At 51.2% G+C, this 23,276-nt stretch overlaps 3 protein-coding genes across 15 annotated transcripts in view; 2 read left to right on the top strand and 1 right to left on the bottom strand.

Moving 5' to 3' along the window:
• The window catches only part of MSH5 (mutS homolog 5), a 39,156-nt gene extending 29,138 nt beyond the window's left edge, over positions 1-10,018 (top strand). For 5 of the 7 annotated variants that reach the window (XM_067006440.1, XM_067006439.1, XM_067006442.1 and 2 more), the window contains 15 exons: positions 887-1,025; positions 1,142-1,204; positions 5,734-5,862; positions 6,162-6,234; positions 6,395-6,504; positions 6,741-6,821; positions 7,070-7,157; positions 7,395-7,584; positions 7,685-7,811; positions 8,181-8,330; positions 8,684-8,761; positions 8,962-9,105; positions 9,308-9,445; positions 9,606-9,679; positions 9,901-10,018. In XM_067006440.1, the coding sequence (XP_066862541.1) occupies positions 887-1,025; positions 1,142-1,204; positions 5,734-5,862; positions 6,162-6,234; positions 6,395-6,504; positions 6,741-6,821; positions 7,070-7,157; positions 7,395-7,584; positions 7,685-7,811; positions 8,181-8,330; positions 8,684-8,761; positions 8,962-9,105; positions 9,308-9,445; positions 9,606-9,679; positions 9,901-10,012 (1,696 nt within the window). In that variant the 3' untranslated portion in view covers positions 10,013-10,018. The remainder of the gene's footprint in view (positions 1-886; positions 1,026-1,141; positions 1,205-5,733; positions 5,863-6,161; positions 6,235-6,394; positions 6,505-6,740; positions 6,822-7,069; positions 7,158-7,394; positions 7,585-7,684; positions 7,812-8,180; positions 8,331-8,683; positions 8,762-8,961; positions 9,106-9,307; positions 9,446-9,605; positions 9,680-9,900) is intronic. The other 2 variants (XM_059077476.2, XM_067006443.1) reach the window with 2 other exon arrangements.
• VWA7 (von Willebrand factor A domain containing 7) lies at positions 3,977-23,092 on the bottom strand. 6 transcript variants are annotated; one of them, XM_067006436.1, is made up of 16 exons: positions 22,394-22,887; positions 21,793-22,074; positions 21,199-21,295; positions 20,493-20,603; positions 19,837-20,032; positions 19,553-19,722; positions 17,416-17,528; positions 16,807-16,923; positions 16,129-16,359; positions 15,532-15,664; positions 15,261-15,413; positions 15,058-15,150; positions 14,414-14,715; positions 14,193-14,332; positions 13,819-13,993; positions 3,977-6,219 (listed from the first exon to the last, which is right to left on the bottom strand). In XM_067006436.1, exons 1-16 carry the CDS (start codon positions 22,631-22,633, stop codon positions 6,196-6,198), a joined length of 2,577 nt encoding a protein of 858 aa, XP_066862537.1. In that variant the 5' UTR covers positions 22,634-22,887; the 3' UTR covers positions 3,977-6,195. The 6 variants fall into 6 exon arrangements, with proteins under 6 accessions (XP_066862537.1, XP_066862538.1, XP_058933443.1 ...); XM_059077460.2 differs by lacking the exon at positions 3,977-6,219 and adding an exon at positions 12,814-13,713 and having other exon boundaries at positions 16,129-16,314; XM_067006437.1 differs by lacking the exon at positions 15,261-15,413 and having other exon boundaries at positions 16,129-16,314.
• On the top strand, positions 10,516-12,336 carry SAPCD1 (suppressor APC domain containing 1). 2 transcript variants are annotated; one of them, XM_059077499.2, is made up of 5 exons: positions 10,516-10,647; positions 10,900-11,040; positions 11,540-11,635; positions 11,743-11,832; positions 11,927-12,096. In XM_059077499.2, exons 1-5 carry the CDS (start codon positions 10,534-10,536, stop codon positions 12,020-12,022), a joined length of 537 nt encoding a protein of 178 aa, XP_058933482.1. In that variant the 5' UTR covers positions 10,516-10,533; the 3' UTR covers positions 12,023-12,096. The 2 variants fall into 2 exon arrangements, with proteins under 2 accessions (XP_058933482.1, XP_058933480.1); XM_059077497.2 differs by having other exon boundaries at positions 11,743-12,336.
• Positions 23,093-23,276: the final 184 nt, after the last annotated feature.

The following is a 23,276-nucleotide window of genomic DNA, read 5'->3' as shown; positions in this document are numbered from 1 at the left end:
CAGAGGTGCCTAAAGCCCACCCTCGAATCCACATGAGTCTTCCACTTCATTCTGACCTGGGGTGTTCTAACCCAGGGTAACTGGCCGTAGACTACAGTGTGAGATACACATCCTTAGGCCCCAGTGTCTCCACAGGTTGGCTTGTATACAAAATGAAAAAAAGAATCTGTGGGCTCCCAGGTCCTCGTAGAATCTCACACTCTTCATAGCCATAGGGAGATAGGGATACCCAGAATTAGACAAACACAGATGAGACATTTATTTCTGTATAATAATTTAATTTATTAGGAAATAATCTCAGACACAGAAAAGGTAATAATAATAATAATATAAATCTCTGTGTTTCCACTAGCCAATTTAAAAATAAGACAATGTTATTGAAGCCCTTTAAGTATCTCTACCCAATACTTTCTTCTCTGCAGGGATGAACATTATCATGAATTGAGGACTTATTCTACATGGAACAGTTATATACTTTCACAGGAAGAACACGAAAAGACGAATGTCTGTGCCATTTCACAGCTAAATACAGATATACAAACTCTTTCTGACTCACTCCTACTCAGCTGCAGAAGAGAGCTAGAGTGTTGGCATTCAAATGCCTCAACACACTGCTCTCCCTCTAAAATATTGACAAACTCCATTACATATCCACATGGTCATATCCATCAAAACCGAGATACACACAGTTGTGCTCACATCCAGAGATTTTCAGTAGATGCAAGTAAACACACCTGCATAGATAGGACACTGTACTTACCAGTACAGATACATATTGCCGCAATCACCAGGGACCTCCAAATGCACATTTTTCACAAATTGAGATCAAGACAGTGATGAGAACAGATGTAATTTCTGGTCTCCTCACTCCATCCGTCACTTCCAGGCTATGGTTCACACGCCCAACCCAGGACCTGGGGGAACTAAATTCCCGTCTGGATGTCATTCAGTTTTTCCTGTTACCCCAGAATCTGGACATGGCTCAGATGCTGCATCGATTGCTGTGTCACATCAAGAACGTACCTGTGAGCTCGGGGTTTGGGGCAGGGAGGTGGGGAAGGAGGTTGAGGGATGCTGGGCATCTTGAGGGGCATTAGGGTGGGAGAAGGAAGACAGCGGCTGTCTCCTTGTTTGACTCTAGCTGATTCTTAAACGCATGAAGTTGACCCACACCAAGGTCAGTGACTGGCAGGTTCTCTACAAGGTAAGACCTCCCTTCTTGAATCTAGAAGTCCAGGTTAAGACCCCCAGCATGTGTTCCAAATCCCCTTTACTCTCGTCACCCGGTCCAACTTTATCCCAACATCTTTAAAAAAACTTTGCACTGCGGAAATTGTCAAAAAAAATTTAGAGAGAATAATACAATGAACTCCCATGTACCCACCATGTAGCTTTAACACTTTCACTCATACAAATCTTGTTTCATGTATATCTTCTCTCACTGTCCTTTTCCTGGATTATTTTGAAGCAATTTCCAGCCATCATATCATTTCACCCATAAATATTTCAATATGCTTTCTAAAAGAAAATTATTTTTAAAAAAGAATAACAATGCCATTATCTTATCTAAAAATTAATGTAATTCTTTAATGTTAGTTATCTCATGTTCAAATTTCTATTCATCTCTTAAATGTAATGATTTTTTAAAATTACAGTTTGTTTAATTAGGATCAAAATATGTTCATATAGTGATGGGATGATGTCTTTTTGAGTCTCCTTTATGGGTTCCTTCTCCATTTCACCATTCCCTCTCTCTCTCTCTCTCTCTCTCTCTCTCTCTCTCTCTCTCTCTCTCTCTCTCCCTCTTCCCCGCTCTCTCCATCTCTCCATATATATATCTTTTCCCCCTTGCAAAGTATTTGTTGAAGAAGCTGGATTATTTGTCCTACAGAGTTTTCCTTACCCTGCATTTCACTGATTACATTCCCTGTTTTTGACATGTTTCTCTCTCTTCTAGAATTTCTGTAAATTAATAGTTGAATCTAGAAGCTTGATCAGGTTCAAGTTTAATTTTTTTCAACAGTGTTTCATAAATGGAGGAACATAATGTCAGTGTGTCTGACTCCTTTTGTGATGTTAGCAGTCTTTGATGTTTAATATCTAAGTTCATTAGTTCTTTGGAGATTGCAAAGTAGTGTTATTCTAATTCTGTCATTCTTTCTTCATTTATTAGACAGAACGTTTCTGGAAGGAAGACTTCCTTTCATCTACTCTTTGGTTACCTAGTGATATCACAGAACATTGCTTGATTTTTTTCCCCCTGATTTTATCTGTCCAGCTATCCGCAAATACGAAATTAGTTCCATAATCCTCCAAGGCAACCAATGAGTTTTTTTGGTTGCTGTTGTTGTTTTAGTATCATTACAAACTTACAGATTTCTTCGTGCTTCAGGCCACTGCATTTTTAATCTTTACACTTGTTCGAGTTATTCCATCTTTGGCCAATGGGAGCCTCTTCATGTTGGCTTCTGAGTCCTTTAACATGACACTAGTAGACTTGGATAGCTTCCCCACTCTGACAAGATGTACCAGATATACCATTTACACCTACCGGTTCTGACCTGGAACCTGACATTTCTCTGAGGAGCCCCGGTTCCTTTTAGTGAGAAATGGTATTTCTGTATACCACAGTGAATGCTAGAGGGTACTCAGCATGTTTTGCTTATTGCTTGTAGTCCTTTTCTGTGGACAGATCTAGGAACTTTAAAAAAAATAAAATACATGATAAATTAGTACTGACATCACCTCTTTATTTTATTTTAGTTTTTTAGATATCCAGAGATCACTATATCTATATTCTTTTTTTAATTAATTTTTTTAGTATAGTCAATTTACAATATTGTGTTAGTTTCTGCTGTATAGCAAAGTGAATCAGTTATACATAAATATATATCCACTCTTTTTTAGATTCTTTTCCCATTTAGGTCATTACAGAGTATTGAGTAGAGTTCCTTGTGCTATACAGTAGGTTCTTATTAGTTATCTATTTTATATATAGTAGTGTGTATATGTCAATCCCAATCTCCCAATTTATCCCTCCCCCACCGTTTCCCCCTTGGTAACCATTAGTTTGTTTTCTACATCTGTGACATCACCTATTTAAATTCAGCACCACAGGGTTCTTACCTTGTATATTCCATTTTTATCCTCTTCAATATTTCCTTCCATACTGGAGATTCTGTGTCTCAATAACACTAGGAATGAGAAAATCAAAGTATCACTTATTTGCTTTTTCCTACATTACATCCACAACAATCTTAGAATAGCAATATCACCATTACTACCAACTATATGATTATTGAATACTATTTAACATTTTTGGGGGGGAAGGAGGGATAGTTCTTTCTGTTCTCCCTAGGGATATACAGTCAAATTGCTGTGTTTTAGTCACTATTTCAAGTGGTTATGTCACTATCTGGAAATACATTATGTTCATTGTTTCATTCTTTTTTTTGATTTTTAATAATTGCTTCTTAAAATTTAATCTTATAATTATGTAGAATATTTACACAGTTTCAAAGTCAAATCTCCCAAACAAGGTATAGTCAATTAATTGTAGCTTCTATCCCTTTCCCCTCTCTCCACCTATAGATAACCTTAAAAAAATTTTTTTTGGGCTTAAATAAGATTAAGTTTATCTTTTATAGAAAGGATAAAAATAAGCAGTCCATGATTGTTGGGTGGTTTCATAAAGTCCTCAGTGACCCAGTCTCCTTCTGTCTTCCTGTTCTGCGATCCTCAGCATGTGGCTTCTCCCACCTAGCTCAAGATAGCAATGTGAATTCCACACAGCAAATCTGCTTTCCAGCTACTCTTCCTCCACCGCTATTCGAAGTTTCCAGTGACTGTCTGAAGTTTCTCTGTGCATGGTTTCAGTTTCCAGCTTTTTTGCTGCAGCGGCTGCTATAGTTCTGTTCCCAGTGAATTTGAGGTTCTTGATGTCTCACTGCAGAAAGAATTCAGTGAGAAACAGATATAGTTAAGAAGTGGATTTATTTAGAGAGAAACACACTCCACAGACAGAGTGTGGGCCATCTCAGAAGGCGAGAGAGCCTAAAAACACTTTTTAAATTTAAATTTATTTATTTATTTTTGGCTGCGTTGGGTCTTTGTTGCTGCGCATGGGCTTTCTCTAGTTGCAGCGTGTGGGGACTATTCTTAGAGCAGGGGCTACTCTTCATTGTGGTGCGTGGGCTTCTCATTGCGGTGGCTTCTCTTGTTGCAGAGCACAGGATCGAGGTGCATGGGCTTCAGTAGTTGTGGAACGTGGGCTCAGTAGTTGTGGCACACGGGCTTCAGTAGTTGTGGCTCATGGGCTCTAGCGCGCAGGCTCAGTAGTTGTGGCACATGTGCTTAGTTGTTCCGTGGCATGTGGGATCTTCCCGGACCAGGGCTCGAACCCGTGTCCCCTGCATTGGCAGGTGGATTCTTAACCACTGCGCCACCAGGGAAGCCCTCTACAGTATATTTACCTAACACATAAAGTAGTTTCAGTTTTATTTTACGTGAGCAGATGTGTGTGACTATTTGTATATTCCTTCCCACTACTTAACATTTATCCTTGGCTTCAGCCAGGCCAGGCTCTGCATTCAAGCACTCTGCCTGGGAGACCCACCATGTTCCTGCTCAGGATAGCATGGTGGTTAAAAGCCAGACACCTGGGCTCAATTCCCAGCTCTTCTATTTACTCTCTGTGAGACCTTGAGCAATTTGTGTTACCTCTTTGTGCTTCAGGTTGCTCACCTGTAAAATGGAGTCATGCTGGTCCCCATCTCCTAGGATTATTTTGAGAATTGAATGAAATTAACACATGTAAAAAGTTTAGAATATTGCCTGGCGGGTAGTAAACATTCAATAAGTGTTAGTTCTTATTCCTTCCTCTATTTATTTGCCCATGCTCTTGCTCCCACCCAGAATACCCTCCTCCCTTTGGAATTGCCTTATTCAAGACCAAGCTCATTTCTTTTTCTCTGCAAAGATATGCCAACTATTTTAGCCCATATTAGTCTTACTCTCTGAACTTCCTTAGTAATTTCAGTCAGTTTCACAACTTGATCAGTCTTTTTTGTGGGTAATCATTGTTTTTGTTGCTTGTTTCCATCATGGCTAGATTATAAACTCTTTGGTTTATACACTTTATATATCCTCTGTCACAGAGTGAGGCTCAGTCAATGTCCTTTGGATTGGGTCTATTCACTCCGTCTAATCCCCGGTTACAGCAGCCACCTCAGGTCATTGACTTCCACGCTGGGGAATTAATTCTCGGTGACTCTCAGCCATCCTCTCTTCCTGCTGTCTCTCTTACCCGAATGCTGTCATTGCCCCTTCTGCTCATTTACTTCTTCTCTGCCTTTCATACCCCTATTTCTCTTTCTCCTTCCTCTGTACAAACTTCTCCCTTGGGATATTATACAAATCTCTATCAAAGCAGCTACCACTTTATTTTTAAATCTTCTGGGTGTATTTCTGTCTTCCTTACTAGACCACAAGCCCATCTAGGACAAGGGACCCAGTTGTCTTTGTTGTCTTTGGAGCCTCAGTGTTGTGCCTGGTGAAGAGTTCTGCAGATACCGTTTTCTCTCTCACTGTTTCTTTTTTGCATTTGAGATCTTCTCTCTGTCTCTGTTATTGTGTTTTTCCCTATTGGTCTTTGTTCTTCTCAGTTCATCCCTGTCCCCTCGCCTAAGCCCGGCCTGGGTATGGGCCACCCTCCTCTGTCCATTTCTCCTACAGACAGTGTACAGTGCCCTGGGCCTGAGGGATGCTTGTCGCTCCCTGCCCCAGTCCATTCAGCTCTTTCGGGACATTGCCCAAGAGTTCTCTGATGACCTACACCACATTGCCAGCCTCATTGGGAAAGTGGTGAGTGGAAGGAAAGAGGCAGAGCTCCTGGGAAACTAGGAGAGAGAGATGGGTTTGGGTAATAGAGAACGACTGGGCTCTGGGGAATGTGGTGTGGAAGATGGGGATGCATGAGAGACACTGAGGTCAGCTGGATGACCAAGGGATGGGATGGTGAGAGGAGATGGCAAAATATCAGGGATCTCCTTGGAGGCTTGGAGGGTTAGGGTTAAAGCAGGGACTGAAGGGGCCCAAATAGAGGTGAGGAACAGGCCGAGATGGTGCTGGATGTAAAGAACCTGGACTTCTTGTCTTCTCAGGTGGACTTTGAGGGCAGTCTTGCTGAAAATCGCTTCACAGTCCTCCCCAACATAGATCCTGAAATTGATGAGAGTGAGTGTTAGGTGTACGGATGGGCCTGTGAGCCCTGAAATATGAGCCTGCCCAGTGATGGGGTACCATTCTCGGTAGGCGGCCATTACAACTGGGGATAATCATCACAACCAGAGCAGGAACCTTACTTTTGATATCCACGTGTCTTTCACCCTCCTAGAAAAACGAAGGCTGACAGGACTTCCCAGTTTCCTCACTGAGGTGGCTCGGAAGGAGCTGGAAAATCTGGACCCCCGTATTCCTTCATGCAGTGTCATCTACATCCCTCTGGTGAGGGCAGGAGGGTGGGTGTGCTCCCCAGGGGTTTTTTAGGGGGACATTAGGCTTATGAAGGACACATTAGTAGATAAGAAAACCCTGGAGAAATCTGAAGAACATGAACACTTTTTGGTGGCTTTAGCCCCCTGAGGGAAGCATTGGGGGATATAGGGGACTCTGGCTTCCTCTAAGGAAAGAAAGTGCCCAGTGCATCACTCTCTGCTTTATCTCTTTTTTACTCTCCCCAGATCGGCTTCCTTCTTTGTATTCCCCGCCTGCCTTCCATGGTGGAGACCAATGACTTTGAGATTGAGGGTCTGGACTTCATGGTGAGACCCTTGACCTCTGTAGGGGTTGATAAGAAAAGTGAATGAGCAGCTGAGGGGAAGGCTTTACCCCATCAGCACTGCCCGATGTGGGATCCCTCTTCCGTTGTTTTACTTTGATCTTTACCAGCTGTGAGACAAAGGAGAAAGAAATCAAGGTCAGGGCTGAAGCGGGGGTTAGAGAGGATGGGGGTTAGAGAGGATAAGGATCGAGGGAAGCAAAGCCCATAGCTTTGAATCCTTGTATCCAGTTCCTCTCAGAGGAGAAGCTTCACTATCGTAGTGCTCGAACCAAGGAGTTGGATGCATTGCTGGGGGACCTGCACTGCGACATCCGGGGTGAGGAGAAGCGAGTGGCTGGAGCGGAGCGGGCAGCATGGAGATGATTCTGATAGGCTCCTTTCCTTCCTGCTATTGCTCTCTCTTTCTCTGTCTGACTCTGCCTTTTCTGAATGTCTCTGGGTATTTCAGATGGTATCTGCAAGCCTGTTTCTGGGTCCCTCTGCTGGCCTCTTTGTCTCTCCTTCACTTTCCCCTGGAGCTGACCCCCAGCTCCCTTTCCTTACCTGCCCCCAGACCAGGAGACGCTGCTGATGTACCAGCTGCAGTGTCAGGTGCTGGCACGGGCAGCTGTCTTGACCCGGGTGTTGGACCTTGCCTCCCGCCTGGACGTCCTCTTGGCTCTTGCCAGTGCCGCCCGGGACTATGGCTACTCGAGGCCCCGTTACTCCCCACGGCTCCTTGGGGTACGAATACAGAATGGCAGGTGAGAACAGAAAAGAGTGGAGGCATAGACAAGAGGGGCCCAAAGGTCCCATCTTCTGCATCCACAGGCCATGTGCAAGGTACCTCTCCACCCACTGCAGGCATCCTCTGATGGAACTCTGTGCCCGAACCTTCGTGCCCAACTCCACAGAATGTGGGGGGTACAAAGGGAGGGTCAAAGTCATCACTGGACCCAACTCCTCAGGGAAGAGCATATACCTCAAACAGGTAGAGGAATCCCTACAAACTGGGCCTCTGGAATCTTCTCCATTGTCTCCATCCCCCACCTGCCAGTCAGCCCAGGTCGCTACGGCTCTTCTCCCCCTGTGTTCTGACCCCAGCTCTCATAAAAAGACCATAACCCACACTGCTGCTCCTCTTCCTCCCAAGTTCTCATTCTCTACCTGAGGGAGAGCCATGCTCTAATGAGCATGGCTCACTCCCTGCCCTTTACTGATTGTAAAGCGAGCAGAAGGGGCTGTGATCTTCTGTTAAACTGTGTCCATCTCTCTTGATCTATTGTTCTCCCCCCTCAGTTTAGCCTCACCTTCACCTCAGCCACACGAGGCACCGGGCCCTGTCTCCTCCCCTATTCAGGTAGGCTTGATCACATTCATGGCCCTGGTGGGCAGCTTTGTGCCAGCAGAGGAAGCCGAAATCGGGGCAGTAGACGCCATCTTCACCCGAATCCATAGCTGTGAATCCATCTCCCTTGGCCTCTCTACCTTCATGATCGACCTCAACCAGGTCAAAAGGAGGGAGGGTGGGGGGGGCAGGGATAATGGGGAAGGAACCCTACCCGTGAAAAATGTCAGAACAGGAAAAACGTTCCTTCTGCTGCCTGCTCTCTACACTAGGGGCAGGGAGCACCCAGTTCAGAGACCAGGAGAATCAATGCCACGAACCTTTATCGATCCCCGGCTTTGTGTGAGGCAATGTTGGCAATGAAAGGATGAACAAAATGTGTCTCGCCGTTAAAGAACTTGCAGTCCAGTTGGGTGGACACATACACAAGCAGCTTTACTGCCAGGCAGACTGTGGTCAGTGCATCACAGGCCTCGAATGTTTCTGAAACTCTCCCTTGTCCACCTGGTACCCAGCAGGTGGCGAAAGCAGTGAACAATGCCACTGAGCGGTCGCTGGTCCTTATCGATGAATTCGGAAAGGGAACCAACACGGTAAGGAGAGAAGCTGTTGAGCTAAGGAGGGGAAAATGAAGGAGGGCTAAGGAACAAGAGAGTGCGGCTGCGCCTCTGGAAAAGAATAGGGCTGTGTGGATGGAAAAGAAACAGAGTGTGAGGCGGGAGAGGCCCAGCAGGAGGAGAGGGGCGCACGGGGCACCTGTGGTTCCACAGCCTCACCTCTGCCCTCTGCACAGGTGGATGGGCTCGCGCTTCTGGCGGCTGTGATCCGACACTGGCTGGCGCTTGGGCCCATGTGCCCCCACATCTTCGTGGCCACCAACTTTCTGAGCCTCATTCAGTTACAGCTGCTGCCACAGGGGCCCCTCGTGCAGTATTTGGTGAGGAAACCAATCCAGCTCCCTAGGGGCCCCCAGGCCGAGCATTTCCCAGAGCTGGGAACTGGCTTCTCCTTCAGAACAGGGGCTCCCTGAGCACAGGGACCATGTCCCTTCCTGTTTCTCACTCTCCACAGCAACTGACCAAGGGACTGGGGCAAGAAGCAGAATGACTGATAACATTCCCCTTTTATTCTCTTTTCAGACCATGGAGACCTGTGAAGATGGGAATGACCTTGTCTTCTTCTATCAGGTTTGCGAAGGTGTTGCCAATGCCAGCCATGCCTCCCACACAGCTGCCCAGGCTGGGCTTCCTGAGAAACTCGTTACTCGTGGCAAGGAGGTGAGGTCCAAACAGCAACCGCCTCCATCAGGGCTCCCTTCCACTGTCCCTGCTTCTCTGAGGGACCTGGATTTCTGGGCCCATGGGGTTTCTGACCCTTACTCTCTCTTCTCTTACCCAACACCCACTTCCACCCCTGCCCCTTCCTCCTTGGTCCTAGGTCTCAGACTTGATCTGCAGTGGAAAGCCCATCAAGCCTGTCAAGGAGCTGCTAAAGGAGAAACGAATGGAAAAGTGAGTGCAGGCCCAGGGTCCTTGTTCTCTCTAGTATGTTCTGCAGCTCTTCTACCCCTTTCAGGGACTCAGACAGCCTCTTGCCCTTTAAAGATTCAAAATTTCTTCCTGAAATTCTAAATTCTCAAGGTCTCGGGTTTCCTGTGCTGCATCCTCTTCCCTCTGCTCGGGGACTCTGTTATCCATGCTTCCATAAATCTCACTGTTCTCTCTCCCCTCAGTTGCCAGACGTTAGTAGACAAGTTTCTGAAACTGGATTTGGAAGATCCCAGTCTGGACCTGGACATTTTCATGAGTCAGGAAGTGCTGCCTGCTGCCACCACCATCCTCTGAGAGTCCTTCCTGGGCTCTCCTCCACATCCCAAACCCCGGGAGGCTGCCAGGCCCTCTTTGTTTCCTTACCTCCTTCACACTCAGAGTTCTCAGTTTCCCTGGAAATTTGGTTTCATGTTAGTAATAAAGTTTATTTTGGAGAAAGTTATTGTTTCCTTAGATGAGCCAAAACAAAACAAGAGAGTAGGAAAGAGATGAAATAGGAAGCAGCAGGCCACAGAGGGACCTGCCCTGCCTCATTAAAGCATCACTGCTGGAGGTAGGCCCTCAGGTTCTACCCAGGGGGACTTTATGAGAACCAACCACTTCAACAGACCCTACAAAAACAGTTGAGAGGGAAGACAGGAAGCCAAGGGAGATGTTCTTTCCCCTCAAAGTAGGAACAGCTCAGCCTGAGACAGACCCAGCAGGAAGGGCTCTGGGAGGCTGAAAGACTAGGCAGGACCGGTGCAAGGCTGGGGGAAAGGGAGGGACTGGCCCTGCACCAGTGGGTGTGGCTCCACCCTTCCCACCTCAGAGCCATGGGGAGCCGGGGTCCTGGTGGGCTCCCCCTGGTGCAGGCCCCCTACACGGTTCTGCTGCTGCCACTGGAGACAAGCCGCCAAGACCCAGGGGCCCAGCGCTTCTTCCTCTGGGTGAGTATCAGTCCCGCAAGAGGTCCCGGGGAAGCCCCTCTCCCTAGATCAGTCTCCTGCAATTCCACTCAATTTTGAGGACTCGTAAGTTCAGCCCCTTGCTTTCCCTTGCCGTCCACGTCCTCAGTGGCCAGTCTGGGCTCACACTCAGTGACCAGATAGTGAACTGAACCACGGGTTAAGAGTAAGGGCCATGCATGGCCCAGAACCCTGCTGTGGAGTGAGTCAGCCTCTGCTTCTTGCCTTTTTCAGCTGCAGAGGATGCAGGCTCTGGAGCGGGAACAGGATGCCCTGTGGCAGGGGCTGGAGCTGCTGGAGCATAGCCAGGCCTGGTATGAGGGCCGTCTGCGGGAGGCCCAGCAACAGCAGCTATATCTGGGAGCCCTTGGTGAGGTATGGGGCTGACCCATGGTATGTGGGGGCAGGGGTAGCAGGGAAATGTGGACACAGCCTGACACCATCCTGGAAAGGCAAGAGTTAATGGACAGGGATCATCAATTGGAAGCAGCATTGTAATGACAGGATGCCACCCAGTGTTAGGTCGGTTCATTGTTGGGCCTAGAGGAGGCCGGTCTGCATTCCATTCAGAGGGACACAATTTGGTTCACTCCATGGAGATGGGGGAGTGGTCTGGATTGTTCCAGTGAGTCAGGGATGGACAGGGAGGATCCAAAGAATAGAGAAAGCGGGTATTACGCTATTTGAGGGGGTTGGAGGAACTGGACTATTAAAGAGATGGAGTGGAGAGTACTGGAATTTCCCACCTGCCTGGCAGGGAATTGGGATGAGGGGATCCAGATGGAGGAGAGGAATGACCTGTGGTGATAGGAGAAGAGTGGCAGATGGTACTCGAGTTTTCACCACGTTGTCTGCCTCTAACTCCTCCTTTTAGAATTTTCCAACAGATTTACACTCAGAGCCTGGTGGCCCCCAGTTAGCCCGGATTCAAAAGGTGAACATCTGTTTGCAGAATCTGATTCAGGGGAAGGTGAGTTTATTGTTTTTAGTTTACTCTTGGGAAGTGGGGGTAAAGAGGGGACTTGGGGTCAGCACTGGTCTAACAAAACAGCAAATTCCCCCCCCCCCACCACCCAGTTCTCCCCACATCCCCTGAACAAAGCTAGTTCCTGCGCCACCCAGGACTGGAAGGGAAGACCAAGGAAGCAGAACGTGTGGCAGCAACACGTAAGCAGTAGAGGAGTCGGGGGAGGGCAGAAGCCCTGGCCCTCAGTGGGAGGGAGGGCACAGACACCCAGACTGTCTCCCTCCTCTTCTCCAGGTGGTGTCAAAGCAGCAGAAAGGAGTCACTCAGCCAAAGGGGGAGATGGCTCAGCCAGGCTTCCCCAATGGACGGAGGGGCCCTACCCGTGTCTAATGTCTCCTCTGGTTCCCCTCAGTTGTGCTGGCAAGGCTGAGTCAGAACCCCCAGCCTCCTTATTCTGCTTCTTGACTCAATAGTTAAATGGCTAAATGGCTCCAGGTGGCGGGTCAACTGAAATCCTGACACCTTGGTGTGAAGTTTTTTCTCCACTCCTGAAAACTTCCATTTCATCTTTTTGGTATCTTACGCTCTCACTCTTCCCTATATGATGTGCATAAGTGATCTTTCTTTGAAATCCCTCTGGGGAGAAGACATGTTTATTGGCACTGTCCTTCAACTTTAAATACAAAAATAAAATATAAGCATCATCTCCAGAATTTCAAAAATAAAATAGAAGCGTCTCCAGAATTTCAATAAAAGCAATTCTATAAATAACACTTTTCAGTAGGAGGTGAGGTACCCTCCTCCCCACTTCCAATCTTAGTCACTGCCCCATGTATCATCCCTTCTACCTGAGCTTGGGAGAGCGTGAATAAGTGGAATAAAGATGCTACAGAGGGCTTCCCTGGTGGTGCAGTGGTTAAGAATCCACCTGATCCACCTGCCTGGACTTCCCTGGTGGCGCAGTGGTTGAGAATCCGCCTGCCGATGCAGGGGACACGGGTTCATGCCCCGGTCCGGGAAGATCCCACATGCCACGGAGCGGCTGGTCCCGTGAGCCATGGCCACTGAGCCTGCGCGTCCGGAGCCTGTGCTCCGCGACGGGAGAGGCCACTACAGTGAGAGGCCCGCGTACCATTAAAAAAAAAAAAAAAAAAAAAGAATCCACCTGCCAAAGCAGGGGACACGGGTTCGAGCCCTGGTCCAGGAAGATCCCACATGCCGTGGAGCAACTAAGCCCGAGTGCCACAACTACTGAGCCTGTGCTCTAGAGCCTGCGAGCCACAACTACTGAAGCCCACGTGCCTAGAGCCCATGCTCCGCAACAAGAGAAGCCACCGTGATGAGAAGCCCATGCACCACAACGAAGAGTAGACCCCGCTCGCGGCAACTAGAGAAATCCTGTGCCCAGCAACAAAGACCCAAACGCAGCCAAAAAAAAAAAAAGATGCTACCGAGAAATAGAAAGAAACTTTCTCCAAAAATGAGTCTGGTTTGTTTCCCACAAGGGTTAGGGAAAGTGCATTGTGGGAAGATCCATTGTCCTCTATCCCAATCTTTTTTTATTTTATTATTATTTTTTTTTTTGTGGTACGCGGGCCTCTCACTGTTGTGGCCTCTCCCATTGCGGACCGCAGGCTCCGGACGCGCAGGCTCAGCGGCCATGGCTCACGGTCCCAGCCGCTCTGCGGCATGTGGGATCTTCCCGGACCGGGGCACGAACCCGTGTCCCCTGCATCGGCAGGCAGACTCTCACCCACTGTGCCACCAGGGAAGCCCTATACCAATCTTGGAAGGGACAAGTGCATGAGAAGGAAAACCTCCATCCCACCTGGGAGAGGTAGGGTCCGGAGGCCCATGTTACCTTCTTACCAATGGGGCAAGATGGCAAACAGTGCCGGAGACCCATCCCTCTAGGGGCTGTTGTGTCACCAGGAGGCCAGGCCTAGCAGGAGCTGCACCGCTCCAACTGTGCCCCACCAGGGGTTGCCCACCAGCCCTCCCCCAGCCCTGCCCGGAGTCACCAACGTGGAAAGGTGAAAGGCAGGGCTGGTGGTTGTGAGGACAGGGTCAGGGAGCTGGTCCTGGGGAGAAGAGGGAGAAGCTGTCAGGGTGGCTGCACCCAAATAAGCCTGCACTGCCCTCCCCTCACCCTGCCTATCCTGCAATGGAAAGTGGGGGCACCTCACCTGCGGGGCCGCGCCCAGCACCAGCAGCCGGAGGAAGGCATGGGTCGGGGATACTGTGCTGGCTTCTCGATCTATCGCGGTCACAGTCACCATCACCACGGAGTCTGAGGCGGCTGTGTCTGGTACCTTCAGCCACAGGCACCCCCAGGCGGACTCGTTCTGTTCCAGGCGAACCCTGGGGAGTGGATGCCGACCGGCTGAAGCCGCAGGCTCCGAATAGCCGAGAGCCAAGGGGTGGAGCCAAGGGCAGGCTGGGAGGGGAGCGAGGAATCTGAGCGCCAATTCGAAAGGGCCAGAGGAGCGAGTACCAGATCCCATGCCCTGGGAATAGAAAGATGGGACAAGAAGGGAGCAGGAGGTTTCAGGGGCTTTACCTGGAGAGGTTGGAGGTGAGAGCGAAGCTGGGGTTGACGGATGTCCTAAGATCGAGATCCTGAGGGCCCGAGAAGCTGGCGATGCGGAGGCTGAGAAGGGCCTCGGTGCCCGGCGCCAGGAAACCCGAGGGACCACTGAGCTGCGGAGGAGGGCCGGTCAGGGGAGGAGCAGCAGGCCCTGTTCTCTCCAGCCGCAGCCGCACTTTCCGCTGGCATCTCACCTCCAGAAGGACAGGAGCTACAGCACAGGGCTGGGGGGCCGCCCGGTGCAGGCCCTGCCCGACTCCGTCCTGGCCAATCAGCTCCAGAGAGAAGGGTCCCGCGGTGGATAGAAGCGTGGGCGGTAGCGAGGCAGCGAGGAGACCTCGCTCCCGGGGTCCCATGGGCTCCAAAGGCACCCGGCCCAGCTCGGCACCGTGCGGGACCCCTCGAAGGACGATGTGGGAGAAATGTGGCAAAGGATCTCCAGGGTTTCTTCTGGAGCCCAGCCCTGTCACTTCTACCAGCAGCTGTGTCTGGAGACCTAGGACAGGGGAGGGGAGGAAAGAACAGTGGTCTGCCTGAGGTTTGGAGACAGGGAGAAAAGCATGAACAGCTTTGAATAGATAGGGGTTAGCTCTGGGCGTATGGATGGGGAAAAGGGGTTACCTCTACGGGTATTAATGGCGAGGGACAGGAGGGAGTGCTGGGATGCTGGAAATGTTCTATAGCTTGAACTGAATGATGGCTATTTTCTATTATATAAAATCCACCCAGCTGTACACTGAAGTTTAGTGCACCTTATTAAATGTTATAACTCAATGAAAAGCTATATATATAATTTATATACATACACAAAACAAGTTAGGGGTGGGGACAGATGTACCAGCAACTGGTTGAGTCAGTGGGTAGAGGCCAGGGTGGGGTCCATCCTCCATGGGGATCCCAAAGTGGAAGAGGAAATCCAGGGAGGTCTGGGCTGAGGGAGGGCGAAAGCAGTCAGAGACCTTCCAGAGATGAATGTGACTGATATTGCTCTCTGAGCTCTGCAGTCTCCCCTTCCTTTCCCAGGAATATCTCCCTCCTTACCTTGCACTCTCACCCGGGGGGTACCCTTGGCTGTGACCTGGATCTCCCAGGTTCCTGTCTGCAGGGGGTCATTCATGCTCACCATCCAGAACTGCCCAAAGCGGCGAGTATGACCTAAAGGCCCCTCACCTTCCTCCTGGCCCTGGGAGACCCCTGGATGGGTATTGGGGGCAAGAGATTGTCACAGGAGAATTCCTTTGCCTTAGTACATTACCCCTCATTCTCCAGTCTCCATTCTTGCCTCTGCCTTGAGACACACACATGGAAGTACCTGCAGGGTTTCTGATCCAGAAGCTGCTGACCTCCCCATGGATCCGGACCGTGACCTTCTGGAGCAGCCCATCCACACTGAACACGAGTGGCCTCTCAGGTACCACAACAGGAGGCTCCAGGGGAAGGGTCACCTTGAGGGGGCAGGACCGAAAAATGGGGGAGAAGATAAGGCATGGAATGAGGTGGGAACAAAGACAGGAGAAAGAAAGGTAGAGACAGAATAAAACTAAGTAACACATGGGATACCAGTGAGAGAGGAAGGACCAGGGATGAAGCTATGATCAATGACAAAGTTGGAGGCAAGGGATTAAGGATGAGGCAACCACTTCCTGCCCCCCTTAAAAGATGGCAGGACTTCCTAGAGTAGCCGTGAAGACAGAATATGGGAGGCCAAGACTGAGGGTGGTAGTACTAATATGGAAGGAGCAGTGTAGAAGGTGGGTAGCTGTGGATCTCAGAAGGAGAGAAACTTCATTTCCCACCCTCTGCCTAGAATGGCAACTCAGCAATGGGAGCCATTTGCTTTCTCCTACAAGAAAGAGAAATGCAGTGTCACCATCGTCGCCTCAGTTCTGAGCTGAGCACCCACACTTACCAGGTTAGCTACGCTGTCCCCAACAATGGCCGCCACATCCCTAATGTACTGGTCTTTGGTGAAGATCACCTCTCCTCCGGAGGCCAGCGCCACCGCTTCATACGGCTCAAAACGCAGAGGGGACAAGACTTCACGCCGAGGTCGGCCCTGAACCCTAGATGGGTCTTCAGTCACCAGGAATGTGACCTGTGCCCAGAAGAAAGGCCAGTACTTGAAGTTTCCATTTGCCATCTGCCATTGTAAATAAGGATCTCCTGTGCTCAAGCTTTCTACAGAGCTGATGATTGGTGGTAGATTCTCTGTCTACCCTCTGGCTGCTACAGCAGCGTCTCCCAATGACACAACCCCTGGGCTTCAATTAGAAGTTGCCATTCCCTGTAACTGTCACCATACGTCATCCACATAGTGGATTGCTGGCAACCAAATCTCCAGTTCTTCAAACGGTTTATTGGGGGCAGATTCATATAAGAATTCAACATCATTAAGGGTAGGGCCTCCCACTCTTTAGTATTGTTAAAGGGATCTGGAAATGTTATACTCATGGTCCACTTCTTCCACCCCCAAGCCAAGTCTGGTTTAACCACCCCAGTGTGAGTGTGACCCTTGTAATGAGAGTTACCCTGCAGTTTCCCGCATCCCTGGGTAGCTAACATTGAGTTTCCCACCAGCTATGCTTACTCTGCAACGCCGCTCCTGAGTCAGAGATTCCACCCGGTTGGTGAGAAAGGCATCCTTGGGGGAGGCGTCAGTGAAGACGAAGATGTCTGAGAGTGGAGGTGTGTGCAGCAGGGCCAGCTGGCAGGGGAGGGAAAAAACTGGTGTTAAAAAATGGCAGCAGTGGGACTTCCCTGGTGGCGCAGTAGATAAGACTCCACGCTCCCAATGCAGGGGGCTGGGGTTCGATCCCTGGTCAGGGAACTACATCCCACGTGCATGCCACAACAAAGAGTTCACATGCCACAACTAAGGAGCCCGCCTGCCGCAACTAAGGAGCCCATGTGCCGCAACTAAGGAGCAGGTGAGCCGCGACTAAGGAGCCCACCTGCTGCAACTAAGACCTGGTACACCCAAATAACTTTTTAAAAAAGTGGTGGCGGTAGGGGAATGGGCAGAGCAAGGGAGGGCAGAGTAGAAGACAATATGGCCCTGGAACCTGGAATGAAGTGAGTGGGACTATGTTCGGAAGATGGGGTGGAGGGATGAGGTCCAGGGAAGCTCTAGCTCCCTTGATGGTGGGGCCTGGAAAGGGGTGGGGGGAGAAGAAGGGAAGGGGTGGGGAGGGCAGACCTCCAGGGCTGACAGGCACATCTCGGGCTCATCTCCACCTCCCAAGGCATGTATCTCATTGAGTTGTTGCCAGAAGCTGTCAGGGTCACTGGTTGTAAAGACGGGGCCAAACCCTGGGGAAGGAGAAAGGAGATTGAGGTAAGTGAGAGGAGGGCTCCCCTCATTCCCACCCATGGGCATCTCCCCAGTCAAGGGGCCCCGCTGTGCTCCTTGGGTGGACAAGCATTGAGATGACAATATTCCTTTATATTTATACTGACAGGGTAGAACAAGGCAGGGGCTAGGTACCTCTGGTGGGAAAGTGGACCTCACTTCCTCACAAAATGGTGGCACTTCCTGTGGTCCTGAGTGGGCCTTTTTGGGTATATGTGTAAATATAAAAAACAACTGGGGAGACTTCCCTGGTGGCTCAGTGGTTAAGAATCTGCCTGCCAATGCTGGGGACACGGGTACGACACCTGGTCCGGGAAGATCCCACATGCCACCGAGCAACTAAGCCCGTATGCCAAAACTACTGAGCCTGTGCTCTAGGGCCCACGAGCCACATCTACTAACCCCGCGCACTACAACTACTGAAGCCCGGGTGCCTAGAGCCCATGCTCTGCAACAAAGAGAAGCCACCGCAATGAGAAGCCCGCGCACTGCAACGAAGAGTAGCCCCCCGCTCGCCACAACTAGAGAAAGCCCGCGTGCAGCAACAAAGACCCAACGCACCCCCCCAAAAAAAAGCCAACATAGACAACCAACAAGGACCTACTGTATAGCACAGGGAACTATACTCAATATCTTGTAATAACTTATAATGGAAAAGAAACTGAAAAAGAATATATATAACTGAATCACTTTGCTGGACACCTGAAACATTGTAAATCAACTATACTTCAACTAAAAAACAAACAAACAAAAAACTGGGTCCTCAGTTTCCTCACAGAAAAGACAGAGAAATAATAGTACTTACCTCAGAGAGGGTTATTGGGATGATTAAATGAGTTGATTTTGTAAATCTTAGAATAGTGCTTTGACACATAATAAGTGCTAACTTGTTAATTATTCACTTACTCATACCTTTATCAAATTTGTGATAAACCCCTTTTGAATGTCAGCTACTATGAGATTTATACAGGCAGATCAGACTCAAACCCTGCCCTTAGGGAATTCTCAATCCAAATTTTATTTGATGATCATTTTGACCCTGAGAGATAGGCAGGATAAGACAAGTACTAATTCACTTTATGGATGATGAAATTGAGGAAGGAGAGGTTAAATAATCAGCCTAAGTACATACTGTAAGTGCTGGTCAACCCAGGCCAGATGATCTGACTTCTAATTTAGTGGGGAAAGGAATATGATGTAACTAGCTGTCTTAGACATTTCACAGAGGCCTGGACCCACCAACCCCCTCCCATCTTCATCCCAACCTCTGTCTACGAGAAATGGAGGGCTTCCCTGGTGGCGCAGTGGTTGAGAGTCCGCCTGCGGATGCAAGGGACACGGGTTCGTGCCCTGGTCCGGGAAGATCCCACATGCCGCGGAGTGGCTGGGCCCGTGAGCCATGGCCGCTGACCCTGCGCTCCACAACACGAGAGGCCACGACAGTGAGAGGCCCGTGTACCACAAAAAAAAAAGAAATGGGGCTTCCCTGGTGGCGCAGTGGTTGAGAATCCGCCTGCCGATGCAGGGGATACGGGTTCATGCCCCGGTCCGGGAAGATCCCACATGCTGCGGAGCGGCTGGGCCCATGAGCCATGGCCGCTGAGCCTGCGCGTCCGGAGCCTGTGCCCCGCAACGGGAGAGGCCACAACAGTGAGAGGCCCACGTACCAAAAAAAAAAAAAAAAAAAGAAATGGAGAGAACTGAAAATGACTTATTAGAATGGAAGCCTAAGAAAGTAGAGGCTACCTGCCTAAGCACCCATAATGATTAAACTCATATGGAAAGTGCTGTCATGTTGGAAGCAGTGGAAGAAGTGGCAGATTGTTTCTTATAAGCACACAAGTACCAGTAAAGACTCACTCAGGGCCCTAGGAAGTGCCTCCATTTTATTATGGAAGTGAAGCCATTAGGCCCACTTCCCTACCAGTGGCATTTACCCCTTGCCCTGGACTTCCCTCCACTATTCCGGCCAGACCCCACTTACCTGGGTCATGGAAAGGCACCAGGACATAGTGGGTGGGCTCCATGGGGCCACCCCGTCGCTGCTCCACAATGTGGCGAGCCTGGATTTTGGCGGCATTGATCTCCTCACCCATACTGCCTGTGGTATCCAGGACGAAGCTCAGGCTGGAGGCTGGGGTGATGTCCAGCAGCCTGGGAAGCAGGCCAGAGATACAGTGAAGGGTCTGCACACTTGTCCCCAGCCCCTGGTTTCTCAACTCTGGAGCACCTACCTATTAAGGAGCCCAGCCCCAGGAGGCCACTCACCTGGAGAAACCCCTGTCTCCCAGGCGGCTTCGTAGGAGGCTGAAGGCCTGGATGGAGGCCAGAAGGGCCAGGTTTGCAGCCTGGAGGTGCAGCATGTGGTGGGGGGAGAAGCCTGGGGATGTGCTATCCTTGTTGATGCCTCCCCGTGGTGGCTGGGAGCTGCTCTGGTCAAAATGGCCCCCATGGCTACATTTTCCTGGGTTGCAGAAAGGGATCTGGAGGGTGGAGGTAAAAAACCCGCTGCCTCCTAATAAAACGAGGCCCTCTCTGACTTGCCCTGACCCTCTCACTCCTCAGCAAAGGATAAGCAGAAAATTATGATATTTTGTAGAGGGCAAATCTGGAGTAAATCTGGAATGATTAGTTACCACAGCACATGGTGGGTCCCCTGATCCCTCCAGTTAGTCCCCCAAAGCTGCCCTCGGGCACTGAAGTCTTATCGGCAGTGTAAGAAGCTGCCCCCACCACCCCAACAATCATGGCCACGTCAGTGGGCCTTCATCCACCCGCCCCCCTCCCAGCATCCTTTCCTTCTTCCAAGAAGTGATGCCATAAGAAATAGGACAAGGGCTACAGGACTGAGGTCCCTAGGGAGAGGGTCAGGGGAGAGGAAGTGACTTTCTCCCCTTACTTCTGGGAGCTTTCCTGTCTGGTACCTGGAGGTTTGGAGGGATGAGTTCCAAAGTAGCCAGAGGTGAGGAGTGTGAAGCCCAGCAAATTCCCAGGGCAGCTCAACCCCTCACAGTCGGAGCAGGTAGGGTCGCCCACTGGAAAGAGAGGGCAAGGGTCTGGCACCCAAGATTCTGCTGCCCCTGACCTTTATCCCTGTCTACCCGAACTGCTGCTTTTCCTCTCAACTGGAACAAGGTGAAAGCCCTCAGGTACCCTTTGCAGGTACCCTTCCAGGCTTTCTGAACTAAAACCTGGAGCTCATGGCTGGCAATGAGACTTAATATTTGAGACTGGGACTGTGCTAGAAAACCTGGAATGGGGGGGGGGGCACCAGTCCTACAGTAGTGTGCCCTCTGTGAGCTGTGGACAGGAAGTGAACCTGGACTAGACAGGAGGCAGCTTCTGGGTCACAGTTCAGTTGGAAGGATGAGGGGACTGAGAGGGAAAGCCCCGTGTGACCCAGTGGGGGCAGGAAGCCACGTGAAAGACAGAGAACTCCCTGACGTCTGCAGATCTGGTCCTGGCTCTGTCCTCTGCTGCGTGACCTTGGGGAAGCAGCTGACTGGCCTTTGGCTGAACCGAGGGACCGCACAGGTGGTTCCAGAGATGAAGCCATGTCGCATCCTATTTGACCCCAGGATGTGAGGCGGCTCTGTGGGCTCACCCTCACCAGTGGGGTCCCGGCCGTACCTTGCGCCACGTTCCGCAGCCCCTGCCTTGGCCAGAGGAGGTGAGGGTGTGGCTGCTGCTTCCCCAGTTCCACCCAGTTGCTGTGACTGTAGAAATCCTGGTCCCAAGAGAAAAGAGAAGGGGAAGAAGCACCAGCTCACTGTTCTCACCGGCCCTAACTCCCCCTCCTCCCAGTTCCCCAGTCTGAAAGCCTCCTCCCACCCTGCTACTCCTTCAGACACCCCAAGTCCCCTCCACTGCTCTCTCCCTTGCCCAGAATAGAGCTTTGCCAAAGTGGGAGCCTCCCACGTTTCTTCCCATCTCACTCAGAGCCCAGCCAGAGGCCTTTCAGTGGCCTGCACGGCCCACCTCTTGACCTCAGCACCGTCCTCTCTCACTCACCTGCTCCAGCCGCCAATGCTTCTCAGCTGTTCCCGCAGGGAACAAGCTGCCAGTTTGGAGGCGGGGACTAGGGAATAGCCCCAGGCCCTTGGCAAGCAGCACCCCAGCCCCTTCTAGAGTAGGGGGAGGCATGGCTAAGGAGGCACCATTCAGGAGACGGGAAGACTGGAAGCGAAGACCCCTCTGACCATCACCCCCCAACTCTGTCCTCACCTGCAAGGCATGAAGCGCAGCCCCGAGGCGCTGGCGGGCCAGGGTGTGGTCAAGGGCTCTGGCCGCCACCACAGTCTCCCCTAGAGCTCCCACCAGGCGTGTGCGCCCCTGGCCCAGCCGCTCGGCATCAAAGTGCAAGTCAGGGTCATTCCTAGAAGTCGGCAGGAAGTCCTGGGCGGCATTGGCACGAGACACCTCTCCTAAGGCTGCTCGGAACCGCCGGGAAGGAGACCCAGGTCCGAAGTAGGCGGCAAAGAGGTTGTCGGCAAGGAGGGTGCGGCCCTGGGAAGGTGGTAGGGGGCAGGGGTTCCAGGGAAGCCCCTTGGATCAGACCACTGCCTACATTTCCTCAGCTCTGTCACTCCAGGCTGGGTGTGGGAGGAATTGAGGGTGCTGGGCCCTACAAGGGAGGGGCAATCCTGGACATTCCTAAGGAGGGAGACTCCCGATTGTAGGACCAGGACTCCTGGGTATTGTTGCTGTCAGGTGGGGAGGAGGGAATGTGTGCGTGGGGTCCCTTCTCTGGTCAAGCAGGACCCTCAAGAAGTCCCCCAGAATGGGGGAATCCCCCTGGGATGTGACCAGACCCAGGGACGCTCACCAGGAAGTCCTCAAGGCGAAGGGGGGGCCGACCTGGGGGCGGCTGCTCCAGGAAGAGCTGCAGGGTGACGTTGAGTGCCGCCTCCTCGGTCAGGTCCTGGTGGGTGATGGAGCCGGGGGCAGCCAGGAGGCTCCAGATATTGGGGAAGAAGGCAGATGCAGGGGGCAGCAGTAGCTGCAGCTGCAGCAATAGCAGCAGTGAGGGGCCCAGGTGGGACAGGAGCTCGTCCGTGGGGAGCATAGCTGAGACACGGACCTGGGGAACAGAAGGCTCTCCAGACAGCAGGAAGCAGCAGAGATTTCAGGGCAGGCCCAGCTCTCTCCATGGGCACCTACTTTGGCCCCTTAACTGGCTTCCCCGCCCTCTCCCTTCAATCATTCAGACAACCTGAGGGCCTCTCAGACCAATAGGGACTTACACCTGCAGGGGAAGGGTCTGAGGCTCCTCCCCCAGCACCGCACCCTCCACCCTTCGGCTAAGTCTCCTCTCTAGGCCTCTCCCCTACCTGGTTGCTGGGCCTCCAGGCAGGGCCGGCGTGGCGGGGGGGCAGGGTGTCACAGGGCACTTAGGTCAGAGTTATAATTAACCTAGGCCGGATTCGGTGGACGCAGGGAGAGGGAGGCCCCGGCAGGGTGTGGGCAGGACAGACCTGCCCAAGGCCACAAGCAGCAGCCAGCACCAGGGTGGGCCTCCCACAGCTGAATGGCTGGCCGCAGTGCAGAGGTGAGTGAAGAGCTGGGAGGAGGAGACAGCAGGAGGAGGGGGGAGCTAGCAGCATGACTCAGGCCTGGCTCAGGGCCAGGACCAGACGCAGAGACGCACCTCTCTACCCGCCAGGACCCAGTGCCTCACGCCCAGCCTGCTGCCCTCCTGTTCACACTGG

Source organism: Kogia breviceps, chromosome 10 (assembly GCF_026419965.1).
Source record: "Kogia breviceps isolate mKogBre1 chromosome 10, mKogBre1 haplotype 1, whole genome shotgun sequence".
NCBI lineage: Eukaryota > Metazoa > Chordata > Mammalia > Artiodactyla > Physeteridae > Kogia > Kogia breviceps.
This window is presented reverse-complemented; position numbering and strand designations above follow the sequence as displayed.